We start from the raw sequence: 21,623 nt of genomic DNA, 5'->3' as shown, positions 1-21,623 counted from the left end.
TTCTTCTGCATTATCAGGGTTGGCCTCAAGTTCTGCAAAATATAACAGAACACAGACAAATGGTTAGCAGCAGAGGAGGGGGCAGAGTGGGTGGCATGAGTAGGCACACACAGCGCAGGCAGCATGCTCATTTGAAGGACCGTGATGAATGCTAGCATATTGCATCAACCGAACCGTAGCTGATGGAGACATCCCCATGAACCAAAGTCATGGCTAGCCCACGCAGTACTTAACATTTAGCAAAGCCAGACTGTGTAATTTTCAGGACTTACCCTCACCTCAAGTGTGGGCCCATCTTGTGCAGTGGTAGTTGCTTTTCTCCAGGCAGGACCCATCAAATATTGCAACCCTGTCTTCCAAAAGTGTCAGTGGGTGCAGATTTGCTGGGCCTCCTCCTGTTTGAGTTCTTTCCCTTTTGTTATGTGCCACTTTTCTCTACAAAGATGGAAATACAACTTTTTAGAGAGGGTGTCGTTCTGCTAGGTGGGACATATACAGCTGGTCACATTTACAATTGCAATTGCATTGAATAAATGAAAATATTACTTACACTAACTATTTGACCAAGATCCTGCCACTTCATTTTGCACCGGCCTCCAGATCTCGGGGTGGTCACCATTGCACAGTAATCTTCTGCAAGCTTGTTCCAGCGTTTCTTAATTTCTTTTGGTGGAACTTTTATGTGATCTCTGCTGGTGTCCAGCTCCTGTCATCTGGCCTCAATCACAGTAATTAGTGCCTCCACTTCATCCTGTAAAAAATTCTTGGTCCTTGCACCGCATTGTATCTTGTATTGCAGCTCCGATTTTTCCAATGTTCTCACACAGCACTCAACATTCTCACACACATAACTGGCTCTTTAAAAATGGCCGATTGCAGACCAGGAGCTATACTGCGCATGCGTTCCCATAGGAATAACGTCAAAAACGTTCTCTTTTTTTTCGCGCATGCGCAGAAGGTGCAGCATCAGTTTTTCGGTGCAGACAGCAGGCTCCACCCCCGAGGCGACTGGACAGGCTGCGCGACGCCAATTTTGAAAAATACAGCGAGGAAACTTGGCACAAATATTTTTGGAGTATTTCTAGCATAGAAAAACAGACGTAACTCTGGCAATACGCCAAAAAATGGCTTTTGGGCAGAATTGAGCCCATTACAACTAACTAGCTGAGGGGGAATTGGAAAGAAACCTAGCATGTTGTCTAATTGCTTACCATGTATAAACAGTGTAAGGCAGCAAAAGCAAAGTAAATAGGAGAATATACTATACTGCTTATCAAGCTTTTTTCAAAGGAGGCAATCAGCACAGTGGCGAATGTTTCCATGTATGGGTGGGTAAACAATTTTTTCAACCCCAAGTCTCCCTTAAAGTTCATTAAGGTTCTACTCATGTGCTCTAGTTCTACAATCACAATCCAAGTATTAATTGCTACATTAAAATGTTCTACTTCTGTTATCAGAAGACCCTTCCTGGTCTTTTGAGCCTGGAAATGTCACTCTATCTGGGGAGGAATTGAGGTGCAGAATCAGAAGAGTGGCTAGAACTTGGTGCAGAACCCTCCGCATTGATGCAACCACAGAAAATTCTCAACTAATCTTTTTGGGGGATGAGTGTGCTTCTTTTCCCAACCCAAAAAATATTGCAAAGAAACTAACATTTCTAATATCATCACAGATAATTGTCTCAATCAGATCCGTATAAAATCATTTTGATCGTGTCCTTCTGGATTGGCTGCCTTGGGTGAGTGCTGCCTTGGTTAAATGCTATTGTGGTTGAGTGATAACTTGATTGAGTGATGCCTTTGTTGAGTGATGCCTGGTTTTAGTGTTGTTGTGGTTGATGCAGTTATGGTTGAGTGCTGTTGTGATTGAGCGAGGCCTTGATTAAGTGCTGTCTTGGTTGAGTGCTGCTGTGGTTGAGTGTTGTTCTGGTTAAGCGATGCCCTGGTTGAATGTTGCCTTAGTTGAAAATTGCTCTTTTATAATGTTAACATAGAATGCACAGAATATAGCTATATAAGTAATGCAATGTGGACACAGCAAATTTCACAAAGTTTATTTGATGGATTGGTTTTATTAGGTTGCTAAGATACATTCTTATGTACTTCCAGGTTGCCATGATCTGGACCAGTATAGGTTGACTCCGATAACTGGATAATTAGATCAGCAGAATTAGTTTAGCATGCAAGTGCAGACTCTATGGGCCCAAGTTTCCCCATGAGTTGCAACGTCTTTTTTGGCGTAACTTGATTTTTCTGGTGTATCTTTTTAGTTGCAAATACGGCCATTTAATTTGCACCAGTGTAAGTGAGTTTGTTAAGTTTTTTGTTAGGTCCATTTTTTTTCAAAAGGGGGCGTTCTCGGCCACTTACACCATTTATGCCAATTTGGCCAGAAAAAAGTTGTACTAAACTAACTTAGGGCAGCGTATGTGTCCACTTTTGTCCGCACAGAAAGACCTAAGTTACAGTTACTGAATCGGCGCAAGTAACTACATTTAAAGCACCACCAAGCACCAAACAAAGCACAAAAAGTAATAAGCAATTAATTAACAAATAAAATAAAATATAAGGAACCCTGCCCCTAAAGCACCAAGACCATAGTAATAAGCAATCAATAAATAAAAAATAAAAAAAATAGAAGGAACCCTGCCCCTAAAGCATCAAAATCAATCAGTAAGTAACAAATAAAAAATAAAAGTCCTACCTTAGGGAACGCAGCGGGCCGCCGACGAGGGAGCCTATTCGGCCAGGGCTAGGAGGAGGGAGGAAAAGGAAGGGGGGGGAGAAAGGAGAGGGGAGAGGAGAGGGGTGGAGAGAGGAGGAGGAGGGGTGAGGGAGGGGGGAGAGGAGGGGGAGGAGGTGGGGGGGGAGAGAAGGGGGGGAGGTAGAAGTACCCTCTTGCGAAGCACGTCTACACTGATGTCCGGCATGGCATCAAACACCCGCATGAATCCCCGGTTCATCTGGTCGAGAGCTACAAACCCAGACCCCCAGAAACTCTTCAGGAGTTTTACAATCAGGTCAGAAACGTCGCCACTGGTGGATTCAAGAACCATCACCACGGGCCCCTCCCAGGCCAAAGTTCCATCTTGATTTTCTTAAAGTGTTTCTAATCTGTAAATCCCCTAATCCAAGGCTGAAAGGAATCAAATCATCTTTTGACATGAAGGGAAGAAAACAATCAGATGACACAGCCTGCAGAGCACACTCTGGCCACCGATGAGGGAGCCCATTCGGCCAGGGCTAGGAACGACGTGCTTCGGGCCCCTCCCACACAGCCTGCAGCGCGTTTGCAGAAACAGCCTGCCAGGAACTACTGCATATGCGCACAGAGGTCCCGGCACTGTTTTCAGCGCCAGGAGCTGGCTCCGCCCCCAATCCATTGGGCCACACTGCGCCACGACCGAGGAGAGGCTGTGGAGCAGCCAGAATACGGAGGTCTTTTTTCTGCGTGCTTGGAGGCAGACAAAAGTGATGCACCTCAAGCGAGGGCGCCAGAAAAACAGGTTAGGGAAATTCTAGCCCTATGCATGTAGCAGAAGATAATGAACACCAACGTCAATTCATAGAGTTTTGGGAATTCACTGTGTTGCAACCTCAAGGTGTGCCGCTTTTGTCTGCCTACAATCTCATCAGTACTGCGCAAGATCCCTATTATCAGTGTCTGAGCCCTGGTTATTAGCCAGACAATAATGTTACTTCATAAGGTTCTTCAGAAATGCACCTACTCGGCTGAACTGACTTCTATGTCACAGTCTAATATCCCAAATATTCCCTCCTTAGATCTAAATATAGGTGGAAGTTGGTTCATATCTATTACCCAATGGAACAAGCTTTAACACTATCAGAGGCATCCAAGCACTGCCATGATCAATTCGGGGCAGGTATTATTTTACTCTTTAAAACCTGGACCATGTTTTATTCAATAATTTATGGAAACAGATGAAGCAACTGACCAAAGAAAGAACAAACAGGTATTTATATACAGCCTTTCATGGCCTCAGTATATCTCAAATTAAGTACTTTTGAAGATTAGTCACTGTTGTAATGTTGGCAACATGACAGCCGATTTTACACAACAAGATCCCACAGAGAGCACTGAGATAAATGAGCAGATAATTTGTTGTTGTGTTTTCTGCTGTTGGTTGAAGGATAAATGTTAGCTAGGATACTGAGAGAGTCCACCTTGTCATGTATGTAACCTTCATGTAACTGTAACCTTCATAACAACACTGCATACTGTATACACCTAAGAAATGCACACCTTGACCACAGGGGGTGAACTTGTGGGAGACACACCTCACCTGGTCATCCAGGTATATAAAGGGTGGTCCCACGCAGGGTCATCGCTTCTTGGTCCTGTGAATAAAGGGTCACAGAGTGACCTTGTCTGCAGAATGTGCCTCGTGTAAATTTATAGTAATGTGTAAGGGCACAACACACCTAATCTTCTTCAAGTAGGAATCTTTACACCCACCTGAACAAACAGAAAGAACCATGGCTTAATGTCTCATCTGAATGACAGCACTTCTGACAGTGCAATAGTTCAGTGCCAGTCTAGATTATATGCTCAAATCTCTGAACCCATGACCTTCTGACTTAGAGCTAACAGTACTATCAAGATTCAAGGCTGATATGGTAATATTTCTTTCTGCTGGGAAGTACAGGCCATTCTTGGATACATACTCGCACCAGATGGTCTCATATCTTCAACATTCTAATATCTTTAATGAACACTTTGACCTGGTCACTTCATTATCCTTCAGTATGCAACTAGAAGAACAAAAAGAACAAACTCCAGGACATAGTCGACGTATTTACTGAGGCGTTCGAAAGCATGGGCCTTGCGTTAAACATCCGTAAGACAAAGGTCCTCCACCAGCCTGTCCTCACCGCACAACACTGCCCCCCAGTCATCAAGATCCACGGGACAGCCCTGGACACCATGGACCACTTCCCATATCTCGGGAGCCTCCTATCAACAAGAGCAGGCATCGACAACGTGATCCAACATTGCCTCCAGTGCGCCAGTGCAGCCTTCGGCCGCCTGAGGAGAAGCGTGTTTGAAGACCAGGCCCTCAAAACTGCCACCAAGCTCATGGTCTACAGGGCTGTAGTAATACCTGCGCTCCTGTATGGCTCAGAGACATGGACCATGTACAGCAGACACCTCAAGTTGCTGGAGAAATATCACCAACGATGTCTCCGCAAGATCCTACAAATCCCCTGGGAGGACAGACGCACCAACATCAGCGTCCTTGACCAGGCTAACATCCCCAGCTTTGAAGCACTGACCACACTCGATCAGCTCCGCTGGGCAGGCCACATAGTTCGCATGCCAGACACGAGACTCCCAAAGCAAGTGCTCTAGTCGGAACTCCTTCACGGCAAATGAGCCAAAGGTGGGCAGTGAAAACGTTACAAGGACACTCTCAAAGCTTGCCTGATAAAGTACGACATCCCGACTGACACCTGGGAGTTCCTGGTCAAAGACCGCCCAAAGTGGAGGAAGTGTATCCGAGAGGGCACTGAACACCTCGAGTTTCAACGCCGAGAGCATGCAAAAGTCAAACGCAGGCAGCGGAAAGAGTGTGCGGCAAACCAGTCCCACCCACTCACCCCTTCCCTCAACGACTATCTGTCCCACCTGTGACAGAGTCTGTGGCTCTCGTATTGGACTGTTCAGCCACCAAGGAACTCACTTCAGGAGTGGAAGCAAGTCTTCCTCGATTCTGAGGGACTGTCTATGATGATGATGATGAGAAGAACAAAGTGTTTCTACAGGGTTTATAAATGTCTAAAACTGAACAGAATATATGAGCATGAGCTCATTATGTTATCTATACAAGATGGAATAGCTTAGTTTGTCTTATGGTCTAATGCTCTTGAGGCTATTTGGTTGACTTTGTTGATAACAGCTTCATGTTGACTGGAAACATTCAGTAAATAATTTCCCCCAAGCCTTTTTTTGTCCCACCTTTGCTAGTGGACAACTCACAACATGTAGACTGCTGGTCACCACAAGGCACCTAGTTTAGATTTTACCTGATTTAACCCATTTGCTTTGATTTCATTTAATTTGATTTGATCTGGTTACAAATTGGGTTGGGTGAGCCAAACCTCACTGAAAGTTGTAGAGCTTTATCCCTTTCGGGAGGTCAATTGTATGTATCCCAATGGGGTTAGGCTTGTTTAACCCATAATTTCACCAGCCTGTTTAGAAAAGAAAGAGAAGTTGCTCCTTTTATCTTCATATTTGCTATGCTCTATTCAGGATTGACTATTTAAAGTCCATCTACCATTGCTGAGTTAAATTGCTTAACTGATCCTGGTTTCATTGAATTATGTGGACGGTTAATGAGTCCATTGGTCAGGTTGAACTGACTATAAGATCTGTAATAGTTGCTCCGAGACTCCCTACCTCATTGGGCTAGACGCCTCTGATGCACCTCTGCAGGAACAAGCCTTCCACTCCAACAATGTAAATGAGCCAATCCTTGTGATTTGAGGTCAATATCCATTGCAGTGGCAGCCAGACATCTGCTATTTTGGATCAACTGTGAATACTTGAGGAGAGAGGACTTCACGCAGAAACACTCATTCTTTGATAGTGGATTTTGCATTATGGGCAGTCAGGAGTCTTGAGTAAGGTTACGGCCTTTACCCGTAAACCTGTAAACACTACTGAAGCAATCCTTATAAGTGTGGCTGTTTATAAGTTCATCAGCTCAATTAGAGATCAGTAAATTGTTTGTAAATTTCAGGCTCCAGGAAGTTAATGACTGGCTTTCTTGTTTTAAAGTCTATTTTTTATCTGTAGCAAAATGTGGCAGTTGGCACACAAGGTCTCACATGGGTAAACTAGTATGTGAAATGAGTTGTGTGACATCTTTAATGTAACATTTGATATATGATTCTAGAACATGTGGTGTGAGGTCTAGTGTGTGCCATCTGGTGCTTGGTAGATTCATGCAAGATCTGAGATACTTCATAGACAGACAGACAGACAGGCAGACATCGGAAGAATATATCTTATGGAAACTCAAATGGCTGAAATAAAGAAAAGATGACAAATATTTATTATAATTTAATAACAGATGCATAACAATAAGGAAACTAACCCTTCAGCTGTGTAATGATCCATATCCAATATTAGGTGCATTGGAATGTACAGATAGTTGAGTTTTGAAAGAGGTTTCTGAATGTTGGGACCAACGTGTTAATGTCTATTGCAGGGTAACTGAACTGGGGGTATCCCTGACACTCTAGATTCGTGTTCCTAGTTTGATGGCTAAGAGGCCAGTTTTCAGTTCATGCTTTCTTATCTTACAATAATGCCCAGCCAAGCAGATCAGTGGATTTAATAATCTATCTATTTTGTTAGTTTGATGAGTATAAAGTTTATTTGGTGATGAGTAAAGTCATCTGATGCAGCCAGCCATGCAATTCAACACCATACAGTCTAAAACATAAATGGGTTTAGAATGAGCCCCTTGGATAGAACCACTGGCTATATTTTGTTGCAATACAGAAATCTTGGCATTTCACCTTCTATATCCTGGAAATATAGACCTTGTCTTCACAAATGATTGCAAAATATTTTCACTTTATCCAACTACTAATAATTTTAGATTTGAATAAATCCTCAAACACTCACGAGCATTTTCCTCCATCAGAATTACAGATTTTACAGAAGAAAGTTGCCTTTAAAGCTGGTGACACTGAGTGATTGATTCTGCTCGGTGTGTGGCATTGTATAAACCCATATAACTCACCGTGTAAAGTGACAAGCCAGAAAGGGATCACATTATGCAAATTGTGGGAGGAGCTAAGCTATTTAAAAGGCTGGGATTCTGAAACATGTTCAGAGAGATTCTGAAAGCCTGAGGTGAGTGACTGCCCCCCAGTCTGGGGGCTGTGCAGGTCACTCGCTGACAATCCGCAGGCCCTTGTTATATTGACATTAGCATTCAAGGTGACAGCTGGGATAATGACATTTGAAACAAGAATTCTGAAAAGCTAGCTGTAATATCAGGATTGGGATCGGGGAAGGAGAGCTTTGATCGGAATATGAAAATAACAAGCTTCCCTTTCAGGGTGGAGATTAGTTTAATGTTTCAGAATAAGGATCGCTTTAATATAAAGCTGCAGGTCTCAGGGAGCGTTCAGAGTTTGGCCCTGCTCCTTAAATCATTTATTATTTTCCATTCTAAAAGCACGGTTGAGTTTTTGGTATTTCTGACTCTGTCTCTGAACTGTCAGGTCTGATTCATGTACTCCATGTGTTTCTTTCAGAATGGTGCCCATGTGGTTGTTGGGTGTGTGCCTTGCTGGGCTTTTCATCCCTCAGACTTATGGAGTTCCTTATGCAGGTAAGAGACTGAACCTGGCTCCTCAGAGTAATGTCATAGAGTAGGAGAGATTGAGTGAGGTCTTGATGCTGACACCTTAAGGAAATGTAATAGAAGTGTCATGCAATTTAAATAATCCATCAATTTAAATCATCATGAGTTTGTCATCAGCCAGTTAGAAAAAAAGGCTCACCCCTTTATTTGGAGGAGGAGGGGAAGGTGAAGTCAAGTGTGGGCCCAAAATTGATTGGACCACACACTGTGTTCGATTGAGAATGAGATCGGCCACCTCGATTTTTAACTCTGTTACCATTCCATTTCCACCAGGCGGAGGGAGTTAAATCAACCCTAATGTGCTTTATAAAATAATACATTGGTTTCAACCCTGATATACGAAACATTAAAGCAGCATGTGATGTTTTCGATAGGATGCTGTAGCTCCTCCTAAATCGAACACATGGAAGCTCAGCCATCGGTGGCCGCTACTAACATTATCTCCTTAAATTATTGCCAGCTTAGACGCTTCCTTTAAACCAACTGGACATCCTGCTACAAGATTATATCCTGCTCACTGCTGTGGTGAGATATCCCCTGTGCTCAGCTCACTAACACCAAATTGACTGGTAAAGTCCTTACCTTTTGATTTGCTGCAGAACATCACATGGGCGTCTCATTAACAAGCTGAATGAGAAAAAGAAACAGACCTATTTTCTTCCGTTTAGTCAATGCTAATCTATTTTTAGAGGGTTGTGTATGCTTGGGCAGTGCCAAATATGGACAATTAGTCCATTCATAGTTTCTCCCAATTTCACACCACTTTTTACAAATGTCTAATTTTCAGTAAGATTACTGAACTTTGGCAAGAATATCAAACCCAGAGTCCATCAGGTCAGGAAAGTGGATGTATCTGTATGTATGTTTTTCTGGGGTTTTGTTGGTGTAGATACTCTAAGTAGTGTTAACTGCTGTCATATAACATTAGATTGTTTTCATGGTCACATTAATTTGTTGCATAATTTTGCTGCCGACAAGATAAATAGTGCATATAATAATGCCCCACACAAATAAAATAATGTGCCCGCCAAGAATATGCGGTCTTTGGCACTCACTACAGTCTCGTAATACTGTGGCAGGCATTACATCAATATCATTATTTGACCATCTGATGATCTAACAAACGGTAGTTGCAATGCCACAGTAATATTTCAGTCATAGGCCCCTAACTTGGTGAAACCTAAGTTCTGCCCAAGTGCCACACAAAGGACTGCTGAGATCCTGATGGTACTTTGGACAGAGGTTTCATGAAAGACCGCCTGGCGGCAAAAAAGGAACTTACGCCCTGAATCTGGGTGACTGCGGGTGGGAGCTCCCATTCTCGGCGGCAAATGCGATCCTCAGCAAAGTACCACTGAGGATTGAGTCGGGCCCAGGGAGGGGAGAATAGATAAAATTAAAAATTTCCAAAAAAAAAACCACTAGAAAACTTTCAAGGGACCCCATCCACCTGAATCACTGCAAAAAAAAAAAGAAAGAAAGGAAATATACTAACCTTTTTTTGCAGGTCTTCTTACTTACCGTTGAGGTTAGACCTGCCTCCACGTGGTGGTCCTTTCCCCTGCTGCAGCAGACTCCCGCCTGGACCAAACTGGCAGCTTGGCTGGCAGGAGGACACTTATCTGCGTTGCACACCAGTGGACGTCAGCGGGCGGTCCCCAGCGGTCTTCCCTCCCCGCCAGGGTGAGACCTCCACCAAACTCACTCGGAGGGGAGACCGCCCAGAAAACTCGGCAGAAGCTAAGTCCACCAATTTCGGCCCCATCGAATCTTACAGTATGGAAGAAAGCCATTTGACCCATCATGCTCGTGCCAGCTCTTTGATAAAGCTATCCAATTAGTCCCACTCCCCTGCTCTTTCCCCTTAGCCCTGCAATTTTTTTCCCCTTCAAGTGTTTATCCAATTTTCTTTTAAAAGTTACTATTGAATCTGCTTCTACTACCTTTCCGGCAGTGCATTCCAGATCAAAACAATTCGGTGTGTAAAATCAATCTCCTCATCTTCCCTCTGGTTCTTTTGACAATTATCTTAAATCTGTGTCCTCTGATTACCGACCTTCCTGCCAATGGAATCAGTTTCTCCTTATTTGCCCTCGCAAAACCGCTCTTAATTTTGAACACCTCTATTAAAACTTCCCTTAACCTTCTCTGCTTTAAGAAGAACAATCCCAATCATTGTTCATTAAAGTACCATGGATGACCTGCTTATATGGCCCATTGCAATCCTCTCCAAAAATGGCCAATTTTTTTTTTCGTTAATTTTTGTGGGGCCAGGAGGAGCAGGATTGCCCCACTTGGCCCCATAAAAATAATCCCCATCCTTGCACAGCCTTCCCCCAGGATCACCTCTGCTCCTCCGATCCGCACTGTCAGCTGGCTTAGCGTAGGAGCTCACACCCTGACTGACGAGCTGTCTCGTGCGTGTCCATTTGGAGCACACAGCTTGCCCACCACATGCTAATGAGGCTCAGCCACTAAAATGGTTCGGGCTTCTCCCTACTCTGATTGGGTGAGCTCCGTGACTACAACACCAGCCGCCCACCCAATTACTGCAGCAAACCAAAATCTCTCTTCCATAATATTTTATTTCAAATCTTGAATTAATTTCCTGCTTTTGGTATAGAACCTTTCCCCCATTAAAGCGCAGCTCCCAGGAGTGGAGCACTTTACAGGTTACTGAGAGTTAATGTGGTGACTGTTGAGTGAAACGTAACGGGAATAGGTGCTGATCAAAATTCCAGAGTCTCCTAACAGAGACCGGAAAGCCCTATTTCTGTGAATTTTATTTCCTGTTTCTCTGTGATATTTATACTTGGGCCATTTTCAAACTGTTTCTGTGAGTCTTGACATGTTGTACTTTTGATTTCTCTAGATTCTGATGCATCCACTGGACTAGCGTGGAGAAACTACCTCTACGATGACAAGTAGATATTTCCCTCAATAACTATGCTCTCACGCTGGACTGTATGTAAATGGTGACACAGTAATAATGTTAGATTCCGGGTGGGACTGTACTGAGCAGGATGGGAACCCCAGGATATCGCAATCATTGACGCACATTCAGTGGAACCAATCAAAAGCAGAGGAAATTCTGCTGCTGAGTTGCTGAGGGCATTACCCCCCTCCCACTCCCCTGGGATGGACACCCTCTTCCCATGTGGAAGTCCCTCTAGTAGGCTAACCAGGAGCCAGTAAAACTAGTCCCCTGGGGTCAGCGAGGTTAATAGTGAGTCAAACTGGGACTGGAAGCCTAGTCCTACTGTATCAGTGTGATATTTCCACTGCCCACACCTGTGATTCTCCCATCTCTGAGGCTAGAGACTGACCAATCATGAGTTATGATCATGTTTGTGCTGTGGGCTGCTGTTCTTTGGGATCAAACCAAATCTCAGATCCATGAACACCGTTTGAAACAAAATTGCTCTTGTAATGGGTGTGATTTGATAGATATCTACAGAAAGCCAAATATTTTATTTCTCCCAACAGAATTTACACATTATTGCACAGTCATTCCCATTGTTTAAAATGCAATGATCCTTTCCACCTGTTGTAGGAGGTATGAACTAATTGAGACACTGACCATTTGCAAGTAAACTCACAAAACACTCATACAATTGGAGGGGTCCATTCTGCTTGACAGAAAATCTTCTAGTATCTTTGCAGGTTCTTCCTGGTGTGGCTATATGGTAGATTTTGGCACAGACATTGGTTATGAGTTGAAGAATTATTTGTTCTTGTTGGCTTGGGACTAACTTGGCATTTTCTGTAATAAGGCACTAGCCAACAGTGTTTCTCTGCCCTTTGTAAACTTACAAATATATGAAAAGTAGTGACTTAGAAAATGTTAATTCTTAGCTGGGAAACAATCATGAAAGAGAGACAATATTATAAAAAAGTTACTTTTTCTTTCTGTCTCTTTTTTCTTGCACCTTGAATCCAATTTCTCTTTCCCTCTATTTATTTCTCTTTCTGTACCTGATTTGATATTGAATTCACCATTCTAACTTGCACTTCCTACTCAGACTTTATGCTAATTTTGGAATCCTTCAATCTGATAGTTTAAGGAGATGTGCAGTTGCTTGGCCTGTTGACTCAGATCCCAGGTGTCCTGTAGGGGGCGCTGCACCATTTCCATTTTGCACTTCGAGCAGGGCAAAATAGTGTTGACATTAAACAGGCAAGGGCAAGTCTAACTAACAGCTTCTTGGCCTGCCACGGCAGTTTTTGGGCCATTAAGTGTTCGCTTCACATAAAATGTTCAAATGAATTGAGTACTTGTTCAATTAAATGACTCAGAAATAATGGAAATTCCTATCCTGATACTTTGTAATCCCAAACCTAATCTGTGCATGAGAACTAATTCTCTAATTATGGTTAACCATCAGTGTGAGTGACTCTCAACTAAGCCATTTTCTACACAGACACTACAGTTTAGGCTTGCTTCCACCTTTCAGCAACTGGGAGAGTTTGGATATTAGAAGGATGGGCTTAAATGGGTGAGCTAATGTACTGGAGAAATGAGCTTCGATGGAACAGTTAATGGACTGGAGGTTGAACTTTGATGAGAGAGTTAGGACACTTGAACAGTGAACTTCGGTGGAAGAATTAATGTGAACCTTAATCCGCTTCATGGCCTTTTCTCATTCCATACTTTTCTTTTGTATTAGTATTCCCGAATTGACAATATTGCTTCATTAGAAAAATGTGCATTGTGAATTCATCAAAAGCTCTTGCTTATTAAAAGTTCCATTAATTGGGTCATTTCATCTAATTCCTTCTTTATTTTACAGCAATATAATTGCACCATCTTGGGACTACGCGGACAATTTTGATGATCTCCAAAAACATGTTTATTGTGAGTTGAGAAACAGCTTTAGACACAATCAAAGACATATTGTAATTGGGTGAGGATAAATGGCATAAACACTATTTACTCCATTTCTCTGTGGTTTTCCTGATTGTCTGCTGAAGTTATGATGGACGATTGGAAGAACCCCCATGGAAATTCAACCCCCTTTGTTCTGTAGTAGTATTACATTTCTGACATTGGCTACCATTAGTAGCAGTATAGACTACAAATCAGAAGAGGGGTGGGATTTGATGGCAGTGTTAACGTACCAGAGTGATGGACTTCAAAAGGGACGAATGCCATTTGCCCTTACTAATTTTTATTATTTAATTGTGTTTTTACATAAGTAACATTATAGGTCACATATAATGAAAGTTGTTTGACTTGTATGACTCCGAGGTTCATACAGTTTATTATAATATTTACCCAGGGTCCTCTACACTGGGTATGGTTTACAATTTGAAATCTGACTTATTTGTAGGTAATTATATGGCCAGTTTTCCTGTTCCTTGCGCCTGGGAAACTGCGCGTTAGCCAAGTGTAAGCATTAGGAACAGGGGCCAGGTTGCAACGCTTTTATGTTGCCCCAGGATTCCTAGTGCTTTTCTGCGGGGTAAGACAGAACCATGTTAATGAGGCAAGAGGAGGTGTTCTTGGCCCCTTGCCTCTTTTTTTCAGTGGAAATACTTGTTGGCTGCCCAAATGCAGGGCTTCCCAGAAAAGGCTGATACTGTGGCCTACCCTAAAACCCCAATGAACTGTGTGAATACAAAAGTCCATATGGTCCTAAGCGAAAGCTGAAGATTTCTGTAATGTGCTCCAGCTCCACAATACCCTATCCTGAACTTTCATTTCCTCTGATTCCAGACTGTTATGTATCCTTCCACCCCCCCCACCCATTTACCCCACCATTGGCGGCTGTGCCTTCAATACTTGGACTTCCGTCCCTAAACCTCTCAATCTCCCTCTCCTTATTTAAGAATCTTCTTAAAACCCACCTCTGATCAAGCTTTTTGTCACCTCTCCTAATCGCTCCTCCTTTGTCTTCTTGTCCATTTTTTGTGCCTCTTTGAAGGGTTTTGGGACTTAGTCCTAAGATAAAAGAACCATTAAAATGTTGTTGTACATGATTCTCAGATGATTTTATTCTTAATTCAGATTCTGGTTGCGGTAATCCACCGGAAGTCTTCGGTGGAGTGGCTCATGTTGCTGGTCACACAGTGACATACACGTGCAATCCTGGTTTTGCGATGGTAGGAACAGCAACACTACATTGTCAATCCACAGGTCAATGGGACTGTGAAGCACCAGTTTGTAATAGTAAGTAACTTAATGCTCTGCGTTTACAACATTAACTGATTGATAGTGCTTATTTCAGGTGGTGTGGTGGAGGTGTAGCAAGGAATATGGAGCAAGTAAGCCCATTGCCAAGTCCTCACTATAAATCAGCCTTTGGTATTCTCCTTCTGCCGCCTTCAGAGAGATGCTGACCACCCACGTGAAGCTCAGCTAAGCCAATGAAGTAGAGTGAAGACCTGGTCTTGGCCAACCCCTACTTTTCCTAAGCCTTCCTAACACCCACAAGTTAGCTTTGGGGGAGCAAGGATGGGAGTCAGTAGAAGCGTGTTTATAAAACCTTCCTGTTGCCTTTATCTGTGCCCCTCTGTGACACCACAGTATTTCCCCCAATTGCAGTGGTGGCCTTCCTCTGCAGAGCCTGCCCTGCACATATAATTTACCCCAATTCAAGAAAATGGATCAAGGTTAACTTAGCCAGTGGTCCAATGTCCTACCCTGACCCACCTCGAGTAGTGATATCACTTTGGATGAAAATCCAGTCCATGACTCGTTCCTGAGAAGGATAATGTGTGAAAGGACTTTCTCCAACCACAAAACATTTCAGTTGATTTTACGTGTAAAGTTACACATTTCACTTATTAGGGCTGATTTTTAACTTGGTCTGTCCAATCGAAACAGGGCGGTAGCACTTCTAAGACAGCTGTGCTACACTTAGCCATTCCCTCTCCGATCCCGATTGCAATTTTTTCCAAGGTCTTCCACTGGTTGGCCCAAGCCCCACCTGAATCAGGTTGGAGTTTCATTGCTGTGTGCATATCAAGGTCCTATGACGTATATTGGACCTCAATGCAATTTTGAGGAATAGCTGGCAATTGTTTAGGGCAGTAAGGCATAAAAGGTCCAAAAAAGTAAATACAGAATTATTTTTGGTGGGGCCAGGAGAGCAGGAGTGCTTCCCTAAGCTCCACAAATAAGACTGTGGGCCGCTGTTATCGTGGGCTACCCCACCTCTATGATTGGTTCCCCCATCCCCGGACCTCCCTACCTGCCTGGCATCCAGATCTGCATCTGTCCTGCTCAGTATTGTGCCAGCCCAGAGCTAGCGAGCTGGAGCCAGGAAAATGAGGCCCAGTCATCGAAAAGGCTCAAAATCTCACACCAGCAGGAAAAGACAGGTATTCTACCCACTCCATTCTAGGAGTTCACAACAGATGGTTCTGTGAAATTCTGTGAGGCCCGCAATCTGGCAAGAGTTTTGGGCCCTTGTTCACTAGGATGACCTGCCTTTCCCAGGATACCAGAAATTGCGGCGGAAGAATGGCCGGCTAAGCAAGAGCGCTGGGCCTTCCCAGAAATGCCTAAAGAATGCCCAAATCTGCCCCTTTATAAAGGGACAGTGAACTACTCACGAACCAGCGGAACCATTCAGTATTTAGGCTGCATCTGAAGTCTGACCTCCCAAGGTTGGCCCCACATCCACCGATCAGCAGCCTGATATGCCTGGATTTACCAGATGTACTATCCACTGATGTTCCACTGTTGTTCTGCGACCAGGAATGCAGGAACTCCTGATGTAGTGAACCATTGCTCCTTGATCCCTCCCCCTCCTGTGCCATTGACCTGATTTTGGATGGGAAGCAAGGCCAGTCAGAAACTCTGGACCTGCCATACCCAGGACCCAGGCTTGATTGCGACCCTTTCAGCACAATCCTGCCGGCATTATGGCAGAAGTGAGCTTGGCAGGGCCGACAACTTTTGGCTCCCTTGCGGTTAATATTATTCATGGCAACAGGAAATACAATGAGATAAAAATGTATCCTGCCCTACATGCTATAAACACTCACTCTTGCCTCTTGTGCATCGTACCTTCCCTTCATTATATCAACGGTAGAGGGGCCTTCAACCTCCTGGGTCCTACTGTCTGGAATTCCCTCTCGAAACCCCTCCACGCCATCCCCATCTCCCTTAAAGAAAGCTCTTCGGCCATGCTTTTGGCTACCTCTCTTTAATCTTTCTATTCCTGGCACAAATTGCATTCTCCATTCATTTATTCTGTGAAGCACCACGTGGTACTATTTTACAAGCTCGGTGCTATATAAATGCACGTATTTCTTTCTGTAGTGTGTTAGGGTACACAGTATATAATTCTCAGTCACTGCTTATCGCTGACATATCATTTCTGTAGTTTCACACTGTACACTATTTAACTTTTATAATTATTCTTAATTATATCTTACAGAAATTGTCTGCTCAACTCCTGCAACCATCGCAAATGGACAATTCAGTCATGTAGGAGGACGTGTGACATATTCCTGTGCACGTGGCTATTACATGTTGGGGACTGAAACACTGAACTGTCTTATTACTGGAAAATGGGATGGGCCCACACCATGCTGTATCCGTAAGTATTATTGCACCCTCTTCTTTTCAAATATAGCTCTTTCAAAGAGCTGACACAGGTGCAATGGGCCAAATGGCCTCATTCTGTGTGGCAAGATTGTATGGGGCCGGAATTGCCCTTTCTTTTAGCCCTGTTAGCACCTCCGGGGGGTGCTAATGGGGCGCAATGGTGTTTTCGCCTGGAGAAGGGGGCGCACTGGGGAAATAGCCCTGGAGGTGTAGTGGGGGGTGCTGTCCTGACAATGGCGGCCCTTGCATCGACCGGGCCACCATCGTGCAGGCCAGCACTCTGTTTTGGATGCCGGGCTGCTGGCCCAGTTGATAGTGTTCCTGGTGGCCCAGTGGCAGTCACCAATGGGCCTGCATAGTGCGCGGTGGCCCTCCCCTTTAATTGAAGGGGAAGGGCTTTGTAGCGCATGGATGCTCCGTGTAGCTGCCTTGGGAGTGTCCCTCCAAAAAAGCGGGCAGCGCTCTGCTTCCTTTGAGGGGCGCACGGCCTAATTCCGCGTTGGGGGCGGGACTTCTGGGCCGGACGCAGGAAGTCCCGACCCCAATCGGGGCGAAGGGAAATTTCCAGCCCTGTGATTCACAACTTTAACAGATGGATAGTTTGTTACTGTGAGGGAGTAAAGTATGAAAGGAGTTTGTAGAAACACTGAGCTTTTAGTCTGTGAAGCTAGAGGCCTGGATTATCCACTTTTGCAGATTAGAGGAGAGTGCCTGTTGTGGCGGCACCAATACTGACTACAAAGATGCACCTCTGAACCCAATTGATCTCCTGGCCTTAGGATCTTTACCATAATACAGGTGGCCTTCCAGCCTCTACTGTGGAGTCAGGTCAGGGTGAGTGGAGTTTAGCCGTGGTTGGCTACCTGTGAAATTTGTTTTTTAAAGTTCAAAAATATTGAAATCCTTCCGTCAATCAATGCTTTCTGTCTGATAAAATAAATCAAAACTTTATGCTCTGAAATGATCATGGCCTCTGTCATCCAGCATTGCTGCAATGCTAAATATATTGGAGAATGTGTTTCACTCATTTTGTCTCCTTATAATATGCCTGTCCATATACAGGTCGGTAGCCTGCTGGATATTGGGGGCATTTATAAATGGGCAGGGTGTGGCAGATCTTGTGCTCGCTCTTTTTTTGACAACCGCTGGCCTCAGTACCACCAAAACAAATCAACGGAGGGAGGGCTGGAATTCCTGCACCCTTGTTTCTTGAGTAAAATCTATGACTAAAGCTCACCTAATTTATCAATCCTGTGCTGATAGGAGCTCAAAATTCCCCAGGATATCATGAAGAGACAGACAGCTTTAGGGAGGGAATTCCTGATTGAGGGTCTAAGCAGCTGAAAGCATAACTGCTGATGATGGGATGAAAGGAGAGGGGATGTACAAGATGCAAGAGTCAGCGGAACATAAAATTTGGGGTGAGAATGTTAGAGCAATACGGAGGCACCAGGCCATAGAAGGATTTAAACATGATTTTAAATTTTAAGCACTGGGAAGACCAGAAGCCAATGTATATCTCTCTACTCCATGGTACAGATATTGCATATCTAACCAGAGCTACAATTGACTGATTTCTCTGACTCATTGGTCCCTTGAAGCTGTTCCCTTTTAATTTTCAGACTTGAATTCCAATCTAGTGCAGAAGATGAAAATTTCCCTCTTTGATGAAACAATGGATGCAATCAGTATCCAACACCAATTTCATATTTTACACTTTAAGGGTGATTGCATTGATCTCACATTACCATTGGGGATCCTTGCCATGTAATCATGTGTTATTTTATCACATAGTGCATTGAAGGTTCTGTGACCAAACCTGATCATTTTTTTTTTGAACAGTCATTAAGGCCCCCAGAGGACCACGAGGGGATCCAGGTCCCATGGGACCAGAGGGACCAAAAGGTGATCCAGGTGCAAATGGAGCGAGGGGACCAAGCATGCCAGGGCAGGCTGGAGAACGAGGAGAAGCAGGTGCCCAGGGCAATCCTGGGATACCTGGACCACCAGGTCCAAGAGGTCCCAGAGGACGACCTGGATCTAAAGGTGGAAGAGGTGTTTGTGGAATGCCAGGTGATGATGGTAACAGAGGTGATCCTGGGCAAAGGGGATCACCGGGCATGAGAGGAGAAATTGGGCTAGCCGGAGAAAAAGGAGTAACTGGAGCCCCAGGACCACCGGGTCCTCTAGCACCTTTTAATTTGGCATTTGCAGCTTTCTGTGTGAGTCTTGGCTGCAACTATCCAACACCTGGGACACCAATTAGATTTGAAAATGTAATATACAATGGCCACGGTGCTTTTAATACTGCAACAGGCCAGTTCAGATGTACTATTCCTGGTGTGTATTTCTTTACATTTCACTGTGAAGTCAATAGAATAAATGCATATATTGTATTAAAGAAAAATGATGTACCCATTGTTGTTGCCTACCAGGCATATCAAAATGCTTATCAATCAATGGCAGGAGGTGCTATCATAGCACTGGATGCTGGAGACACAGTTCACTTGGAAACTTTAGACGGACAGAATGGCATCACGAAAGCAAGTGTCTTTGCTGGACACCTGCTTTTTAAATGTCCAACTTTTACTCGTTAAAGACAGACATTGTGTATCTAATTCTATTAATCTCAGTGTGGACCTTATTTAATGATGCATCATCTCACAACTTTCACATTTTATTTTAGGATTACTCACAAATATAATCTCTTCGGGGAAAAAAACACAATAAATGTGATTTCGTTTTGAAGATTTTAAAAGTGACTATAAAGCAGTCCTATTTAACCTGTGAATTATGGAACCATACCTCTCCTGTCAACACCAAAGACAAGCCAAGTTTGTTTCATCAACTCTATCTAGACACGATTGAGGAGATGGATTTCTTCAGGATAGGCCAGTGATAAAGTAACATCAAACTGAGCAGTAACTGTTCAAGATAGCGATTCTGTAAAAGCACCAGTATGTATGAACATCAAGCAGAGTTAGAGCTTTGTGTGCCCAGTTAGGACAGAATGATCGGTAATCAGAACAAAGCAAGATCACTTTAAAACTTCAAAACACAGCTTATTTCTTGTGCATTTTCAAGAGCCTGTTAGTTTGATGAGTACTTCTAAAATAAAAAGATGAAGGAATCTGTGACTTAAAACAAATTGGACAGATCTCCGTAATTAGCTGTGTTGGCATCTAATAATCTTCCTGCGTAACATATAGATGAATAGGACATGAGGGAAGTATAAGCAGCAGATCACTTGAGATGAACTGAAACCTTAATGTTGATAAGGACACAGTGGTCGGTCATTGTATCTGCTTTAATCAGACTCTGCATCCACAGGACACCCAGTGTCAATCATATGTTGTCTGTAACTGAACATTGTTAGAAGGTAATGATGCTGAGGGGTTTAAACCCCAACTGCTGTTAAACATTAGAAAGAAAGGTTTTCATTAGAATTCATTACTCTCATTGGACTATGGATCTGCTCTCATTTATTACTGTCCATTTTTATGTATTTTCTACTGTGACCCGTCATCGAACCAGTTTCACAGCAGAAGCTTTGACAGAGGCTAGCTGAAGCTATGTGACAGCTCTTGGCCAATGAGAACTCTCCTTCATGGCTACTTCTAGCCCAAAGTTTTTGCTTCATGGATGTACACGTCTAGATTTACACTCTGACAAATGTCCCATCGGCAGGTTAACCAAGAGTTTAAATTCAGATCAATGACTGTGGGTCTTGTCCTCACTCTGTGGGAATCTACTGGCTACTGTTTACTGTGGGTCCTGCCCTTACCTGCCCTGCCCCTCACTGTCAGGGACCCCAGTGTCTGCAGGCTGCTGCTCCGTGATATTGGTAACAAATTATGGAAAAGGTAAAACACTAAAGAAAATCTCTCCTGTTTATATTCATTTCATGTCTGGATTTGTCTGATTTAAAACATTCTCACTTGACCTGCCACTCACAATTTTGATTAAGGACAATTACTAATGTGGGTATAAAGGGACTGATCAGTACCTGTTAAATTACAAAATGTTCTGCAATTCATATTATGAATATTATGAATGAACAATTGTAAAGAACTGGTTGGTAACAGAGTAGCTGGGTCAGCAGCATAATAAGAACCCAGTAGGTTAGTCCAGCAGGAAACAGATTGTTAGAACTGTCCTTTCGAAATGGTTGTTTCTGTAAAAATGTTATTGTATGGAAATTGAAACCTTGATTATTTGGAAACTTGCAAAATACACAATAAAGAACACTGTACTCTCATTCAGTAATGGTGATTTTATATGTACAACTCATGTTGTCGTGAGGGGCTATCTTTGTTTATAGTTCTGCCATGTTATGGCTCAGAATGAGTAGATTTTTGAGTGAAGTTTCCCACCGAGGAAACGTTTATATAAATGCAACTGTTGTGTATGCAACAAAGGTTCAAACTGAGTACTGTTTAACTAAGCAAGGTACAACCTTGGCTCTGCTTTATTTAGGCCCAAAGTGCCTGACTCTCAAAATGACTGGCCCTTTTATACCATGTGTGTGCTGCTCAGTGACCTCTAACAATGATGCCATCTGGTGGCTACAAACAGAATGTACATACATGATAGCAACCTAACATCCAGAAGGTGAGACTGCACACAGCCCAACTCAAACTGAGAGACAGACAAATTTGTTTT

The 21,623-nt window shown here is 43.4% G+C and overlaps 1 protein-coding gene across 2 annotated transcripts; it reads left to right on the top strand.

Annotated features, from left to right (window-relative positions):
- Positions 1-3,861: 3,861 nt before the first annotated feature.
- On the top strand, positions 3,862-21,202 carry LOC139226458 (complement C1q tumor necrosis factor-related protein 2-like). 2 transcript variants are annotated; one of them, XM_070857242.1, is made up of 7 exons: positions 3,862-3,973; positions 8,295-8,371; positions 11,277-11,328; positions 13,195-13,259; positions 14,412-14,573; positions 16,792-16,953; positions 19,648-21,202. In XM_070857242.1, exons 1-7 carry the CDS (start codon positions 3,942-3,944, stop codon positions 19,689-19,691), a joined length of 594 nt encoding a protein of 197 aa, XP_070713343.1. In that variant the 5' UTR covers positions 3,862-3,941; the 3' UTR covers positions 19,692-21,202. The 2 variants fall into 2 exon arrangements, with proteins under 2 accessions (XP_070713343.1, XP_070713342.1); XM_070857241.1 differs by having other exon boundaries at positions 18,804-19,680.
- The last annotated feature ends 421 nt before the right edge of the window (positions 21,203-21,623 follow it).

The sequence above is a fragment of the Pristiophorus japonicus genome, chromosome 16 (genome assembly GCF_044704955.1).
Source record: "Pristiophorus japonicus isolate sPriJap1 chromosome 16, sPriJap1.hap1, whole genome shotgun sequence".
Classification (NCBI taxonomy): Eukaryota; Metazoa; Chordata; class Chondrichthyes; family Pristiophoridae; genus Pristiophorus; species Pristiophorus japonicus.
This window is presented reverse-complemented; position numbering and strand designations above follow the sequence as displayed.

Coding starts and splice junctions, on each gene's coding strand:
- LOC139226458 (XM_070857241.1), top strand. CDS start 3,942: ATGAAGCAACTGACCAAAGAAAGAACAAACAG. Junction 3,974..8,294: donor ACCAAAGAAAGAACAAACAG/GTATTTATATAC, acceptor TGTTTCTTTCAG/AATGGTGCCCATGTGGTTGT. Junction 13,260..14,411: donor TCTCCAAAAACATGTTTATT/GTGAGTTGAGAA, acceptor TTCTTAATTCAG/ATTCTGGTTGCGGTAATCCA.